Genomic DNA, 15,305 nt, shown 5'->3' on the forward strand with positions numbered 1-15,305 from the left:
GACTCTCAAGCAGATTCACCCTCAGAAACTCGGTGGCATGTTTGAGTTCTAGAAATCTTTGAATAAATGTTTAAATAAAAAAAAAGATGTAAATGTATACAGTACGTGAGAGAAATCAAGGAGAGAAAGGCCTGTATTCAGTGCAATCTAGAGAAAAATACTTTAATACATTAATGTTTTAAAAATAAAAGTGTGCGTCAGTACTAAATGTGTTAAAATACAAATTGCGAACTTTTTTCTGTTATTCTAATGACACTTTTGGTTGAAGTCCACATTATCCCATGACATGCATGTTGATAAACAGGTTGCAGCATAGCTGCGGTTTAAATACAGGAAGCATACAGCATATACAGAATCGGCCAGGAGCTGTGCACATTTTACTCTAAGAGGTTGTTTTTATTCCTTCATTTTTTTGGTTGGCTTGTTTGAAAATTGTTTTTAAACATATTATTTCTTCCTTAATATATTGTTTGAACTCTACCAACGTATAGAAAGGAAAGCCACCAACTAAAGTGGCAGAAAGAGATGGAATTCCTAATGGATGAGAGGGCTGTGGTCAGGAACTGAAACTACACCTCCACACCTTCCTCAACCACAATGGTGAGGTAAACCCAAATGTTTTCAACAATGGATGCCAGAAGCCATATCACCCTACAATTCCCAACTGGTGACCCACTGAAGCTCAGCAGGTGTGAGCTTGGTCAGTACCTGGATGGGAGACCTCCTGGGAAAACCTAAGGCTATTGCTGGAAGAGGTGTTAGTGGGGCCAGTAGGGGGCGCTCACCCTGCTGCCTGGGTGGGTCCTAATGCCCCAGTATAGTGATGAGGACACTATAGTGTAAAATAGCGCTGTCCTTTGGATGAGACATAAAACTGAGGTCCCGACTCTCTGTGGTCATTACAAAACCCAGGGTGTTTCTCAAAAAGAGTAGGGATGTTACCCTGGTGTCCTGGCCAAATTTCCCACTGGCCTTTACCCATCATGGCCTCCTAACAATCCCCATCTATGAACTAGCTTCATCACTCTGTTCTCCTCCCCACTGTGAGTGTTGTGTGGTGAGCGTACCGGTGCACTATGCCTGCCGTCGCATCATCCAGGTGGGGCTGCACAGTAGTGGTGGAGGGACCTGTCTAGAAAAGCGCTATATAAGTGTAAGGAATTATAATGATGACATGATTGTAATGATCTTCAAAGGTGCAGTCCTGACTATGGAGATTATACAGGGATCTCTCTGCTGCCCGTCTGCCAGGCCCGAAAAAAAAAAGTAGTCTTTCCTGTTGCTGTATCTTGTTCCTGTTGAATTCCAAAATCTCAGTGTGCATGTAGACCTGTAATAGTCACTCTGCATTGAACTACAGGAAACATGCCAGGAGCAATGTGTACCTCTCTACTTAGAATTGTTTGCTTTGGCAAAGACTGTGAATCTCAAGCCACTTGGAAGGGTGGTTCCCAATGAGGTTCTGATGACCCACACACCTGTTAGGTTTTGTTCCAGCTTAACCCTTCATTGACTCAGTAAGAAGAAGATGAATCTGAACTGTTTGTTTCCAGCTCTTACACATGTTGGAGCTTTAACTGTTGTATTTTGTAAGTGAAATAAAATCTCAAACTTGTGACTGGAAACAAAATGGAAATATTTAAATGAAGCAACTTCTTATCTTAATTAAGGCTTCAATTATCTAATGAAGGTGGGCTGGAATGAAAAGCAATAGGTGTGCGGGTCACCAGGACCAGGACTGGGCACCACTGCTCTGGTATTGTTTTGGCATGCCCCTTCTGGATGCTTTTAGCGAGATTCTGACAATATATGAATGACCCCGTTTGTGAAAGACACCCCAAACAAAAGTGATTTGCCAAAAATATTTTTGTAAAATACATTTAATTGATTGGATGGTGTTGTTTGGCCGTCAAGACCTGAAGGCTATAAAAACAAAGGTTTTTTTAAAAATAAATACAGGCAACGAGGTCAGAAGGAAGGCGTTTTCTACCTCATATTGTAATATTAGTATTCAGAACACAGGCAGCATTCATTTCATGAAGTTCACTGTGTGACGTGCTAAAAAACAAGTTATGTCTGTTTATGCGAGTAAGCAAACACAGAAAATGACTTGTAGGTGATTACATGGGGAAAGCACATCGGTACAGAGGGATCTGTACCCTCTCACTTCCAACTTGAAATTAACAGTAAAGTGATACTTTGGTCTTTACAGTGCCAACATAATTTGTTTTTTAAAATCCCAAACCAGAGTTAACTGTAAACTGACACAAACTGTACAGAACACAATTACACACTTACTTAAGCACTAAGAAATCAGGTTGTTCATTTTAAGAATCTACTGTGAATCTATATCTAGTTCAAACAGTGAATTCAAAGTTTCAAAATCTGCTTTGCAATAGTAGAAGATTCTTCTAATAGTAAAAGGGCATTCTTGCACTACACAACAAAATACTGCAGCCTAGATGAACAAATTGGAGTGAATCTTATATAATCACATTGAAGAAATCAAAAAGTTAAGGTTTTCCATACAAAAAAAAAGTATTTATAAGATTAACTGAAGAATCCGATGTGACGGTTACATGACTAGATAAAATACTATAAAGGATTTCATTTAAAAATACAGGAAGATATTCTGTACAATATAAAACACAGACAATTCCAAAATGAGAGATGACATTATTTTAACACCCCAGAAGACTTAAATGCAAACTTACAATATTTATGCCTGCAACTAACAAAGATATTTACACAACCTGCTAGCTAGGAAAGACTTCCTTTTTGAGGATCTTAACAAGGAAATGAATATAACAGTTGTAGTACATATTTGGCAGCTGCTAGTTTTGGGTTTTGGCTTGAACAGAAATAAAACTGCATTACAGATCAGCTTCTTTTAAGCATCAGTCAAAGCTTTACGAAATGAGCAAAGTCAAGACACAGCTGAGCCACAGTTGACCTATCAAGAAAATCAAAGATAGTGGGGCCAGGTGTTGCCAAGCTTTATGCATAATTTCTTCACAGTCCTTTTTCCTCATATAGCTGCCGATCAATCAACTCCACACAAGGAACTCCTCAAATAAACTCTACTGAGTTGAAGGGAGTGGAAAATAACCAGTATAGTCAAGCAATCCACACTGTGGTTGATGGGCTCACAAACACAAAAAAAATGCATTTTCAAAGCAAAAAGTTAAACTGAATCAACACAGTTAAAATACTAGAAATAAAATCTCAATTCCACCTTTTTTTTTAACTATAGCCATCATTCCAGTCCATAACTTTGTCATACTCCTGAATTTTCTGCTTTATGTGCGACAGCTTATTCTTCAAATATTCACAGCGTTCTTTCTTCTCCAAAAACTTTGGGTCCTGCAAGAAACATAATACAACCTTTTAAGCACGAAGTAAAAATACAACCACTACTAATACTACCCCCTACACAGCCACTACTATCCCTGATGCTACACATAAGCAAAAGGAATTGTAATTTTTAAATGCTTTTTCCTTTTGACATACTCAACAATGTAATCCCCAGTTTCCAAAACTGCCAATTACCAGTAGTTACCCTCCAACCTTACCCAGCCTGAGTCACATCATCTAATGTGCTCATGGAAACGGTAACGATGCCCAGACTTGAGAACACCCAACAGCTGTACAAGGTCACGGGGCAACCTGGCTGAGATGAGTGCACAAGTACAGATAACATACCTGTACCTGTGGCTTGCGGGCTCTGAGCCTCCTGCTGTAAAGAGGCCTTTTACAGACTAAACCACTCAGGTTGGAAAGTGGCGAGACTGAAACACCAATTACAAATGGGACACTGCAACTGAAACTTGACAGCAGTGTTGACATTCTTTAATGCCCATTTTTTAGTATAAGGCTCGGGGGTCTCTAGGGACTGAAACAAGAAAGGCACCTCTTGTCCCCGAGGTGGGGGAGTGGTTGGTTCAGCCTGGCAGTCCACACATCACCAGTTTTAGCTGACAGGCTGGGATCTTGCCAAGCGTGAAGACCACAATTCACAGCCAGAACGCGTCTGACTTGATTTGCAGCAGCAGCAGCGTATGACCTGCAGGCCTCCTTTGGGTTTGCAGCGTCATCAGTGAAGAGGCACAACCCCTCCAGTCACTGCTACCTGTGCTGTAGAAGCTGTGGTACTAAAAACAGCAGACGACTCTGATAGCACATAGTGTAGGGGACAGTGTGCATGGTCTTCTTTCCCCACGGGGCAATGTGAGGATTAGTGTGGGCAATACACTTCTTCATTGCTTTTGTCCCATGCTCATTATCTGTGATGTATATCCCATTACTGGTATTGAATGATCACCTCAGGTTTCTCCATTTTCTATGCAAACCGCTCCAATTAAAGCTTGTGCTTTTGAAAGCTGAATGGCAAAGAATAACAACTAGAAGCAAATCAAAGCTCCACTACGTTGCATTGATGACGCTAAAGTATTGTGAAATGTTCTTCCTTACATGTCTCTCTCGAACAAGGCTTAAGAACTCGACAAAGACGTGTTTCTCTGCAGTATGTATATCCTGCTGTAAACCACAGCAGGAAAACAGAGTAAAGAGGTAACACAATGGAACTGAATAAGAGGAAGATGAGAGACTTGAATTCCTTGAAAGTGGGAACAAACTAATCTAAGAAAGTGACACTTGAAGGCAAGCTTGAAAATGTAATGCCAATTTTAAAAAAGACCGAATTATTCTAGTCGGTTGTATCCTGACATATCAATTCTTACAGAGATAATACAGGGTATGATTTTAAAATCAAGTATATGTGAATTTTATTTTCGTTTATATAAATGTGTAGCCTTTGCCCTTCGTTGTCCATAACTCACAGAAGGGTATTACAACAAGACAAAAAATTCCACAGCTACCTCAATCTGCTCTTCCTGGATGTATGCCTGTATAATGCTCTGTGTGAGCCTTTCTCTAACTGCAAATCAAGTAGTTTGCAAAGCTCACATCTCCAAACTTACATTTTTCTTCATCTGAAATTCCTGATGAATTTTCATAAGCCGGTCGTGCTCCTAAAAAAAAAAACTGTGCTTTATTGAAAGCTTTGTGGAAGATCAGCTGAAGTATAAATTACATCAGTTAAAAAAAAGAAAACTACAAAATGCTGCATTACAAACCCCAAACTACTTCAATTGCTAATTTATGAAAAAGCTAAGTTAGAAACTATACTTCCATGTCTAAAATAAAAAAGAAGACCAGAGACCACTAATGTTGGAGATATTTATAAGTCAATGAGGACTGCATTCAAATAGTAATGTCAAAATATTCTAGATGACCATTAATTATGCTTAGCCTTTTGCAGGCAGGGCACAATGGATGCAAACACAGTTGTTGCCAGTACTGTGGGAAAGCTTTGATCAGCCAATTTACTTGCCATCAGACCACCGAATGCACCTTTACCAGCAAGAGGCTGGTCAACTGGAATGGTGAAGGTGGCACCTGCCGCACCTATCAGGAGACTGGATGGCTTAGAAAGTAGCAGCCAGCAGGTATCACCTGGCCCATTCATTGTCAGTCAGGTCTGATCACAAACTGATGCTAAAGAACACCCAGGATGTCTGAACACACAGTCACAGAGGTTCGAGTGTTCTCTTAAACTGTACACATCATGGCAGGAAGAGATAAATCAAACCGCATTAATGGTCACTGCTGTATAACTGGAAAAGACTAAACATTTTTTCCATGAAATCACTTGGGAGGAAAAAAATCATACAACGAGAAAGGGCTTTCTTTTGACAACATTTACTAGGAGCACAAAAAAAACTGAATGCACCTCCACAAACAAGCCAGACGGATAATAACAGTCTTTTTACTGACCACCTGGTTTCCTGGGTACTGGGGCAGATTTGCCAGCATAGCGTCCATCTCATCGAACTTCTTCAACGAAGCCTGCACCTCCGAATGCAGTTCTTTGTACTCGGCATACTGGTCATTGAAAACAGCTTTATAGCGATCACGCTCCTCGTCAGACCGGATTGCAGGGTATTTACTGGGAAGAACGACAGCTTTAGTCATGATTTTAATGCAATCTATTGCGAACAGAAGGAAAGAGTAAAACAGAAGCTGTTCACAATTAAAATGTAAGTATTGAGCATATTTTAATTCTTCAAAATGACAGCCCCAATTTATAGCTCCTACTTAAATTGTTGATGTGCCAATGTACATCTTAACTCTTCAATCTTAGTGCAGATTAACAAGTAATTCACAAGGTAAGAACATAAAACACTACAAAATATAACTATGATTTTCAACAAATTGAGAGTAAATCTGTGTTTCAAAGTGTCTTAAACGGTCAACTTTGGCATCTTTTCAGCACTGTGCCTATATCCTCTATGTTCTTTAAATCCTCGTCAGTCTGATTTTGTTTTCTGTGAAGTCACACTCGAGCATCTCCAACACTTTCTAGAAATTCACACTGTTCTGCTATTAAAGTCATCAAGAAATCAAGAAAATGACAATGGATGCTAAAACCACATTCTGAGATGTTTAATGGTAACTGTGCCCTTAAAAGGGAATGATTGAAGACAAACCCTTCATAAGCAGGACTAAGAAAACAGTTCATTGTTCAATTGACTACTCAGGCCAAAACAGAAAAAACATAACGCTCAAGGCTGAAACACTCAGCTGAAGAACAGATTCATACCAATTCCCATACATTTTACTTATACCTCCTCTTGCTTCAGGAAATAGGAAACGCACCCTTTCCCCACACAAATACTGCTAGAGAACTGTACAAAAAGGATCAATAATTAGATTCCACTTACGCAACATAGTCCGGCATCACTATGGGCTTGGGAATGTGTCCTGAAGGAATGTGCCCTGTATAGACCTCAGGCTTCATCACTGCTGGTGCCCCGCTTGGTTCTGGTGCTCCTGTACCTGCAACAACCTGGCCAGTAACCGCAGATCAGTAACGAGAAAAGGGCCACACCAGAGTTTCTGCAACATCTCCAATTACTCATATCTTACTTCCCTAAGATGTGAAACACTTAAGTAAGCAAAGACTGTGTATTTTGTGATAGAGACAGGCACAATCTCCTGTTTAAAGGAGCAAAAACTAATAGCTAACAAACAGCAGAATCTATACAGCGATAAGACCTCAGGCTCTATTATCAGAAGAATCAATGAGCTGCTTAAAATATAATCTCTTTCACAAACACTCAAGAGTTTGTTATCTTTTACATTGGCAGATAGCAGAAACCACAGATTTGGATCCTTCTGGAGGTCAGACTGTTCGGGCATTTATTCCTCTCCCTAAATGACATCTTACATCTTTCCACTTTATCTCAACGAATACAAAGCAGAGTGATAAAGTATGACCGTATCATTATCAAAGCTCATTTAAAGACCTGATCTTGTAACTTCAAATGTACTTTTTTGGGATAATTGTTAAACAACAATAATTCCCAAAGAAGCAATTCTGAATCGAGTGGAAATTTGATCTACTGAGTAATTCCTTACAGAATGCATCTCAGTACAAACTACTGTAAATCCTCCACACTGACGTCATATTATCTGGAAAAAAAGCAAAATGTTTACCAGGGATCTTGGAGCAGATGCAGTTGTTTTTGTCTAAATAAAGGACACAAAAGCATACTATTAAAAGTACATCACAAACAAGTGTCAACTGTATTAAGAGATATGCATATTCATGCACAATTATACAGAATCTCTACCTCACTAAGGAGTGAGAATCATTACCCAATTTGCAACAATTGAGATCACATTCCAAGCGCTTGAACATCAACTCCCCATTATTTTCTCTCACAAATATACCTTTTCAATAATCAATTATTTTATCCCTAAACGAATGCCAACTGCCCAAATGAGCCTGTCTCTCAGAAGGCCCAGGCTCACACCCAGTGAAGCACAACAGCCTGATCTACTGCCTTAATCTGGAACAGACCCAGTGGGGACGTAGCATGCTTTGTCTTGCTTGTAAGAACACAGCACACAGCTGCAGGCTTCTGATAAGCAAAACAGAGCAACAATTTTCATGCAATCAATCAAATCACTATTTAGTAAAGTACTAAATTAAGCATTTAGAAAACTAATAATATTAAATAGCAAACATGCATTTTTGGCATAATTTCCAAAATCGTGCTTGAGTCCACCTTGTTCTGATAGCACATCTTTAACTTGGTACAGCCATTAAGGAGGCCCAGTCAGGATTCAAACTGGCAAATCCCAAGGCTTTACCTGATCGATGGCTTTTTTAATTTATTACAGACTTTGTTTTTGGCCACTAATCCCCTGTTACTCACTGACTGTAAGTGACAACAAATTACTAGTTAAACAATAAGAAAAATAATTTGGGCAAACAGAGGGAAGGCCTGGTTCTCTCCATTAGACAATTGGTTAGCAATGAAAATTACGTAGCAAGAAACCATAACAAAGTTGAACCCGGGGAAACACGTCTGCAGAAACTACGCAGGTACAGTACAATCATCACGTTAAAAGTCAAAGACTCGCATCTATTCCTAGCCCCCTAGAGCAAAAGAAAACACAAAACCAAGTTTAACCAGTAGTCTTCTCCAACAACGAGGTAAAGACTGCCACCAAAGCAAATTAAATTGGCTGCAGCCATATCACCCTGCAACTCCCAACTGGCAGCCCACTGATGCTCAGCAGGTGTGAGCCTGGTTGGTACCTGGATGGGAGACCTCCTGGGAAAAACTAAGGTTGCTGCTGCTAGAGGTGTTAGTGGGGCCAGCAGGGGGGCGCTCATCCTGCAGTCTATGTGGGTCCTAATGCTCCAGTATAGTGATGGGGATACTATATTGTAAAAAGGCACCGTCCTTCAGATGAGATGTAAAACTGGCCAAATTTCCCATTGACCCTTATCAATCATGGCCTCCTAATAATCCCCATCTATGAATTGGCCTCATTACTCTGTTCTCCTCTCCACTGAGAGCTGGTGTGTGCTGAGCATTCTGGCGCACTATGGCCGCCATTGCATCTGGTGGTGGTGGAGGGGAGTCCCCATTATCTGTAAAGCGCTTTGAGTGGAGTGTCCAGAAAAGAGCTATAAGTCATGCTTATTGGTACCCCCCCATCAACTTCATAAAGCCAGTCCTGTAACCCTATCTGTAGATGGCTCTGTACTTGAGCTTCAATCAAAATTGAAAAACCTTGGGGTTATATTCAATTCTGGCTTAACATTCGACCCACCTGTGCAGCATACTGTCAAAACATCTTTTTTTCACCTTAGAAATATCGCAAGACTACGCCCTTTGCTATCATTAACTGTGGCTGAAAAGCTGATCAACATATTTGTATTCTCTCGAATTGACTACTGCAATGCTCTACTTGCTGGGGTATCTAAATCTACTCTGAACAAACTGCAGTATGTCCAAAATTCAGCAGCCAGAATCCTGACCAGGTCTAGTGCAAGTGTTCACATTACTCCTATCCTGGAGTCCTTGCACTGGCTTCCGGTCAAATTCCGCGTAGACTTTAAAATCCTCATGCTCACCTATAAGGCTCTACATGGCTTGGCACCTCAATACCTGTCTGAACTATTATCGCCCTACTCCCCACCTTGCAACCTCAGCTCTTCAAATTCTGCCCTCCTTACTGTCCCCCAAGCCCGTCTACATTGTATGGGTGACAGGGCCTTCTCCTGTTATGCCCCCAAGCTCTGGAACTCTCTGCCCAAGGATATCAGAGAGTCACCTTCTCTAAACTCCTTCAAATCCAGACTCAAAACCCTCTTTTTCAGAAAAGCCTTTACTTAACTGGTTCCATTCTTCACCCCTCTGCTCTTCTTAGTACCACCTTCCACGGTCTCCTCTATATTGTTATTGTTGTATTGTTGAAATTGTAATTGTGTCTTATCTTGTGTATTCTTCTTATTTATTGTTGTATTCTTCTTATTTATTGTTATTGTCATCCTGTAAAGCGCTTTGAGAAGCCACCTTTAAAGGCGCTATATAAAATAAATTTTATTATTATTATTATTATTATTATACAAGTGTAAGCAATTATTATTATTAAACTTCCTATAACACACAGAAACCCACACAAGCCCAGGTACAAACCACAGGGTCTGCGGGGTTCACTGCATCTTGATATGTAGTCAGATAAGTGTCGTTTCTCACTGGTCTTCTGATTTCCCAGGCAGGTTGTTTTCCTGCTGCGGAGAAACCTCACCTCCAGATTCAGACTCTCCTTGAACCTCCGGGCTGCCTCGTGCCTCCACAGCTTCAGGCACACGATGGCGCTGATCAGGTACACGACCACGGTGACGAACAGGAAGATCAGGGCCGCGGTCTGCCCGGCTTCTACGCGGCAGAAGGCCCCGTTGATGCCGTTGTTGAAGACGGGGTAGGAGCACAGCCCCCCGCGGGTGGTGTCCCGCGCGTAAACGATGGCGGCCGCCAGGTACAGGACAAAGAGGGCGATGTTGATGATGAACTCGGTCAGCGGCCACCAGTTGGAGTCCAGAAGGATGGTACGGTAGTACATAGTCATGCCAAGTACCAGCAGGATCACCGTTATCACCCAAGCCAGCCCAGCCACCACCAGAATGAAGGGAGTCTGGGGCCCGTTGTAGTACATCGAGGCCCCTCCACCGGGCGCCATGTAGCCATACATCTGCTGCTGCGCGTAGCCGAACATGTTGTACCACTCGTTGTCCTTGTGGACGTAGGCGCACACACAGGCGAAGACGGCCGCCCCCAGCAGCAGCTCTACGCAGCCCAGGATCCTCAGCAGGCCCGCCCAGGACTTCATGTAGGAGTATTTCATGTGGTACAACTCCACCTTCTCGCTGTACGTCATGGCCGTGTGCTGGGTTCGCCCATCGAACGAGTCTGGGGCTTCGAGGGGGAGCATAGCCTCCCTCTCCTTGCGGGAGTTATAGCTGCCCCCCGAGCCTCCGTACGGATCCCGGTACGAGCCCGGGACGGAGGGGGAGTGCGGCGGGGAGCACTGGACTCCCTGGGTGGGGTGGTCGTCCGCCGAGCCGGGCCGGGAGTCTGGTTTCGTCTTGCTGCTCTTGCCGCTGCCTCGGAAGAAGTTCTTCCAGGAGTCGGGGATGAAGCGGTGGACCGGCTTGATGTCCAGCTGATCCACGTGCTCCTCGCTGTCACTGGGGTAGAACTCGGGCCCCACGGGGGGCTGGGCGGGCAGGGGAGGGGGCGGCAGGGGGTCGGAGCTGGAGACCAGCGTGGTTCCCCGCAGGTCCTCCAGCGGCCGAGGGGGGGCGTCCACCCTCGCAAGGGATCCCAGGGGCACCTGGTCGTAGTGCGGACCTCGAACCCGATCAAAGCGGGCCGACGACTCTCCTCCAGAAGACATGTGGAATACTCTCTTGCCCTGGAGAGGAGAGGAAGAAGGGAGAAATGTGGAAATAGAGCAGAGCTATCACTAACCAAGGCGTGAAACAAGGTTTAAGCTACAAAGAAACAAGTAAAGGTTTATTCCATGCTGAAAAGAGAAGAAAAGAAACACAATGTTTCGGCCGTGGAGTCTTCTTCAGCTGTGGAGCCTTCTTCACCCGAAGACGACTCCACAGCCTAAACGTTGTTTCTTTTCTTCTCTTTTCAGCATGGAATAAACCTTTACTTGTTCCTTTGCGGCCTACGCATCCTGACACACCTACCTACTTGAACTACTTAGGTTTAAGCTAGCTGCAATACTAATCTTTTAACTTTAATTATGAGTTTATCTAGCTCTAATATTGTAATTAACTGCACAATCTGTTCAGGTTTTGATTTCTGGAACTAAATGCATTATTTCTACCTGTCTGAGAGAGAGTCTCTTTGACCAAAAGGTCAGCTTCCCAAAGAGGAACTACTGTAAACAAACTGAAATTATGCACAGAGCTCCTTTCAACAGCACACATATGCTACAGAATCAATTAAAGTACAAGGCATTGATTCTGTCTGTTTTATGTAACCTTGCTCTTCATGTATGGGTGCAGAACATCATTTACCCACAAAATCATAACTTGTAAGAAGTAGAATCATTTTCTATGCATAAAAATAAACACTAATACTTCAAGCTATCATATCACTAATAGATAAGTTTCTACAACAATTTAAGCATTTTATACAGCTCCTTTTTGTAACATTTCTGCAAAGAACATGCAGGACAGTGCCATTACAAAGACAGTCAATTATGCTAATATCGGTACACATTGCTAGTCTGAAACTAGATGTGAATGAATGCACATGAAAATAAAAGCACAAGAGTGTCCAGTCAGTTACACAATTTCTTCACAGCAGCTTAACTACCTATATATTCATTCTCAACAAAACTTTAAAATATTATCAATGTTTTGACACTTATAAGTACTGTCTCTATGCTTAAAAACATGAGCAACGCTCAAAACCAAATGTCCTTTATTTCCTGCAAGATGGAAAGAGGAGCATAAGAAGGTGGTTGTTTGTATTTTCACCTCCCAATGCAAGGGCAGTACAAGTTGATGTGGCGAACTTTTACTCCTGATCTGAATGCAGTAGAACATCTGTGAGATCACCTCACCAATGCTTTTAACAGACTATACTTACTGCTGTCTATCCCAGGGGATTAAGCCTATGAGTCAACCTTGCCACAACTGGGTTTATGCTCAGGGAAGTCATACCTGATTCTATATGTGTATGTGGTAGAGTGCAATGCTTTCATTTTGATGGTGTGTCATACTCAAAACAGAAAAATCAACATGAATCTTTGACCTGTAGTGTTGCTCACAATTTCTGTGATTGGTATACATAAAACTTACCAAGAGGCATTTAAAATGGAACACGTTCTTTTGTCTTCAAAATTCATGTGGCTGAATATTTGAATACTCAAGTTATGCACATCAGTATATATTCAGGGTAAGTAAGGAGTTAGGGTATATTCTGTGGTCACTGTTGCTTTGAAGCAGGTGAAAAGGAAGTAAGGTAGTTTGTATATAGGGGTAAATCTGGAGCCAGACAAAGTTCAAGGTTTTTAAATAAACATCATTTGTTGTAATGGAAAATCAGTTTAGATGTACACAGACCTTTAAACACCAATTTGTATAGTCCAAGAAACTTTAACAAAGCACACATTTTTTCATTTTTTAAGTCTCAGGACAGATAATAAAATGTTTGCTGCTTAAACGTTTGTTTTGGTATGGTTTCAGATTCATAGCAAGAGTTTCCTTGGTTCAGTAATATTTGCCTTATTGTAGACTGCATGTATACCGTAAAACAAATGTTTTAATTTGCAAAAGCCTCAATTTGCGAACCATTGTGAACTTTTGGACAAAACACAGTTGGATGTTCAGAAACCACGTATCCCTTTTGGGTGTGAAACTTTCCTGTACATCTGTTCAAAACACCTCACATCTTCATCTTCATTAATGAAGACTTAAAATCACCCAAGCCCTCTGTACTATGCTGTCCTAATAACCCCTTATACCTCTTACAAAAACCTGCTGATTTACACACTGTGAAATCGGCTTTTTATTTTCCAGCTCTAGAGAAAGAGCATCAGAAGACAAAATATGTTTGAGTGGAATTCAAAGAAATGGTTAAGTGGGTTTGTTTTAAAGAGTTTGGATTTGATTTAATACCTTGTTTATATGCAGCCACTCAGCAAAACCTACATTACCTTGCAGTTAGTTAGAAAAAGAGTTTTCCTAACACACCATGAACCTACAAAGAGAAGAGGAGAAAGGTTAAGGTCACATCTAACCAAGTATCCACAGTCCGGCTATTGTGTGATGCCTAGCGTGTTCTGTATTATCTGTAAAAGCCACATGAGTTTTTAACTTCTTCAGGAGCTGCCAATCAGAACCAGCGAAAGACTTTAAATCAGGGTGATACTCAAATAAACCCTAGGGGACAGTGAAGAAGTCATCTAAAGTAACATTTGGCAGCAGAGGAATCGTGGTGATCAGAATTTGTGAAAATACTTTGAAATACCTATTTTGCATTGTTACACACTAAAATGTAAAAACTAAATTTTCCAAATCTAACACTCCACTTTTACTAGAAGAAGTTTAAGATTTACTATACAGACTTCAGAAAATCTGTTGTGTGCACTTACTCTCATTTGAGCACTAACGTCTGTCTTTAATTCTTACTTATTAATATAAATTAGCATATCTAAGAAACCAGATCATCCTAAACCACCCACAGTAGCTGAAGCTTTCTTTACAAAATGTTAAACTGAGCTTGATTTTGTGTAATCTGATAACCAAAGTCTTAATTGCATAGTGCCTAACAAGTAAACAAAACACTTCCATTCAAAAACAGGACATTAGATAACAGGCAGAAGAACAAAAATATTCTCAAAAGGAAACACACCAGCTATCCCAAAAGTCCTCGCGGTTTTGTAGTTCTGCTATTTACCACGATTTGTGTGTGCGCTTTATATGGACACTTCCCAGTACGTAAAGGAGGAATAAACAACTGTTATACTGTACAACATTTAACTAACTAGCGAAATGTCACCAACACGAACCCGTCCTACTGTACCATGGACATACTGTAGATTTGTGCTGAAAACTTAAGTCTCTCCGAATGCAGTCCGCATTCCTGCGTTTCAGCACCTAAATAATTCAGGATCCAGTATTTGATAACTTCACGACACTGCCCGACGGGAGACATAAAACTCATAAAGTCACCCCCTTCGATAGCTAGGCTAAAACCCTAAAAACGAAAAAAAAAACAAACAAACTGTGGAAAGAGTTTCGACGGGATTGCACGGTGACCTGTATTGACGGCGCGTCCAACAGGTCGCAAACTCCCCCCCCCGAAACACAGGCAAATCCGCACATTTTAAGACACAATCTTCCGCCGTTTGCCTCCAGGATATTCCGCACAGAAAGCACTAAGTATATCAGACCGTCACAAAAATGAATATTCCGGGCGCTGCCTCGCCCAGTAAAAGAAAAGCGTACTCTCACCTGCGTCTTTCACTCGCTCCCCGTCTCTCTTCCCCGACTTTTTCCCAAGACCACGGTCTCCAGGAGTCCCACCACGTGACCCGCCCATTCCCGAGAGTGACGTCAGCCCCCGAACATCCTGCTGCGAGCTTACCTGAGCGAAGACCGCGCGCGCGGGGGAGGGAGGCTGAGACAGGTCGGGGAAACTGGTCATCAACTGGAGGACGAGTGTGTTAGCACAACAGGTGCATTGCTGCTACCGGAGATGTTATAGGCCACATATTATGGGGAGGAAAAGCGTTCGTTTTTTTTAATACTTCAGTTATTCATTCATTAATGTTGCTCTATAAGAGATTGACAAATGGGGCTAGTTCTCCTTCAGAAAATAATAATAATAATAATAATAATAATAATAATAAACTTT

At 41.6% G+C, this 15,305-nt stretch overlaps 1 protein-coding gene across 3 annotated transcripts; it reads right to left on the reverse strand.

The window, feature by feature from the left end:
* Positions 1 to 1,864: 1,864 nt before the first annotated feature.
* marveld2b (MARVEL domain containing 2b) lies at positions 1,865 to 14,982 on the reverse strand. Of its 3 annotated transcripts, none has more exons than XM_088910789.1 (8): positions 14,903 to 14,982; positions 13,565 to 13,646; positions 10,171 to 11,337; positions 7,558 to 7,590; positions 6,783 to 6,907; positions 5,836 to 6,007; positions 4,980 to 5,030; positions 1,865 to 3,363 (listed from the first exon to the last, which is right to left on the reverse strand). In XM_088910789.1, the coding sequence occupies exons 3-8, from the start codon at positions 11,317 to 11,319 to the stop codon at positions 3,244 to 3,246; spliced, it is 1,650 nt and encodes a 549-aa protein (XP_088766915.1). In that variant the 5' UTR covers positions 11,320 to 11,337; positions 13,565 to 13,646; positions 14,903 to 14,982; the 3' UTR covers positions 1,865 to 3,243. The 3 variants fall into 3 exon arrangements, with proteins under 3 accessions (XP_088766915.1, XP_088766917.1, XP_088766916.1); XM_088910791.1 differs by having other exon boundaries at positions 13,603 to 13,646; positions 14,903 to 14,956; XM_088910790.1 differs by lacking the exon at positions 13,565 to 13,646 and having other exon boundaries at positions 14,903 to 14,974.
* Positions 14,983 to 15,305: the final 323 nt, after the last annotated feature.

The sequence above is a fragment of the Atractosteus spatula genome, chromosome 3, assembly GCF_055471065.1.
Source record: "Atractosteus spatula isolate fAtrSpa1 chromosome 3, fAtrSpa1.hap1, whole genome shotgun sequence".
NCBI classification, from domain to species: Eukaryota; Metazoa; Chordata; class Actinopteri; order Semionotiformes; family Lepisosteidae; genus Atractosteus; species Atractosteus spatula.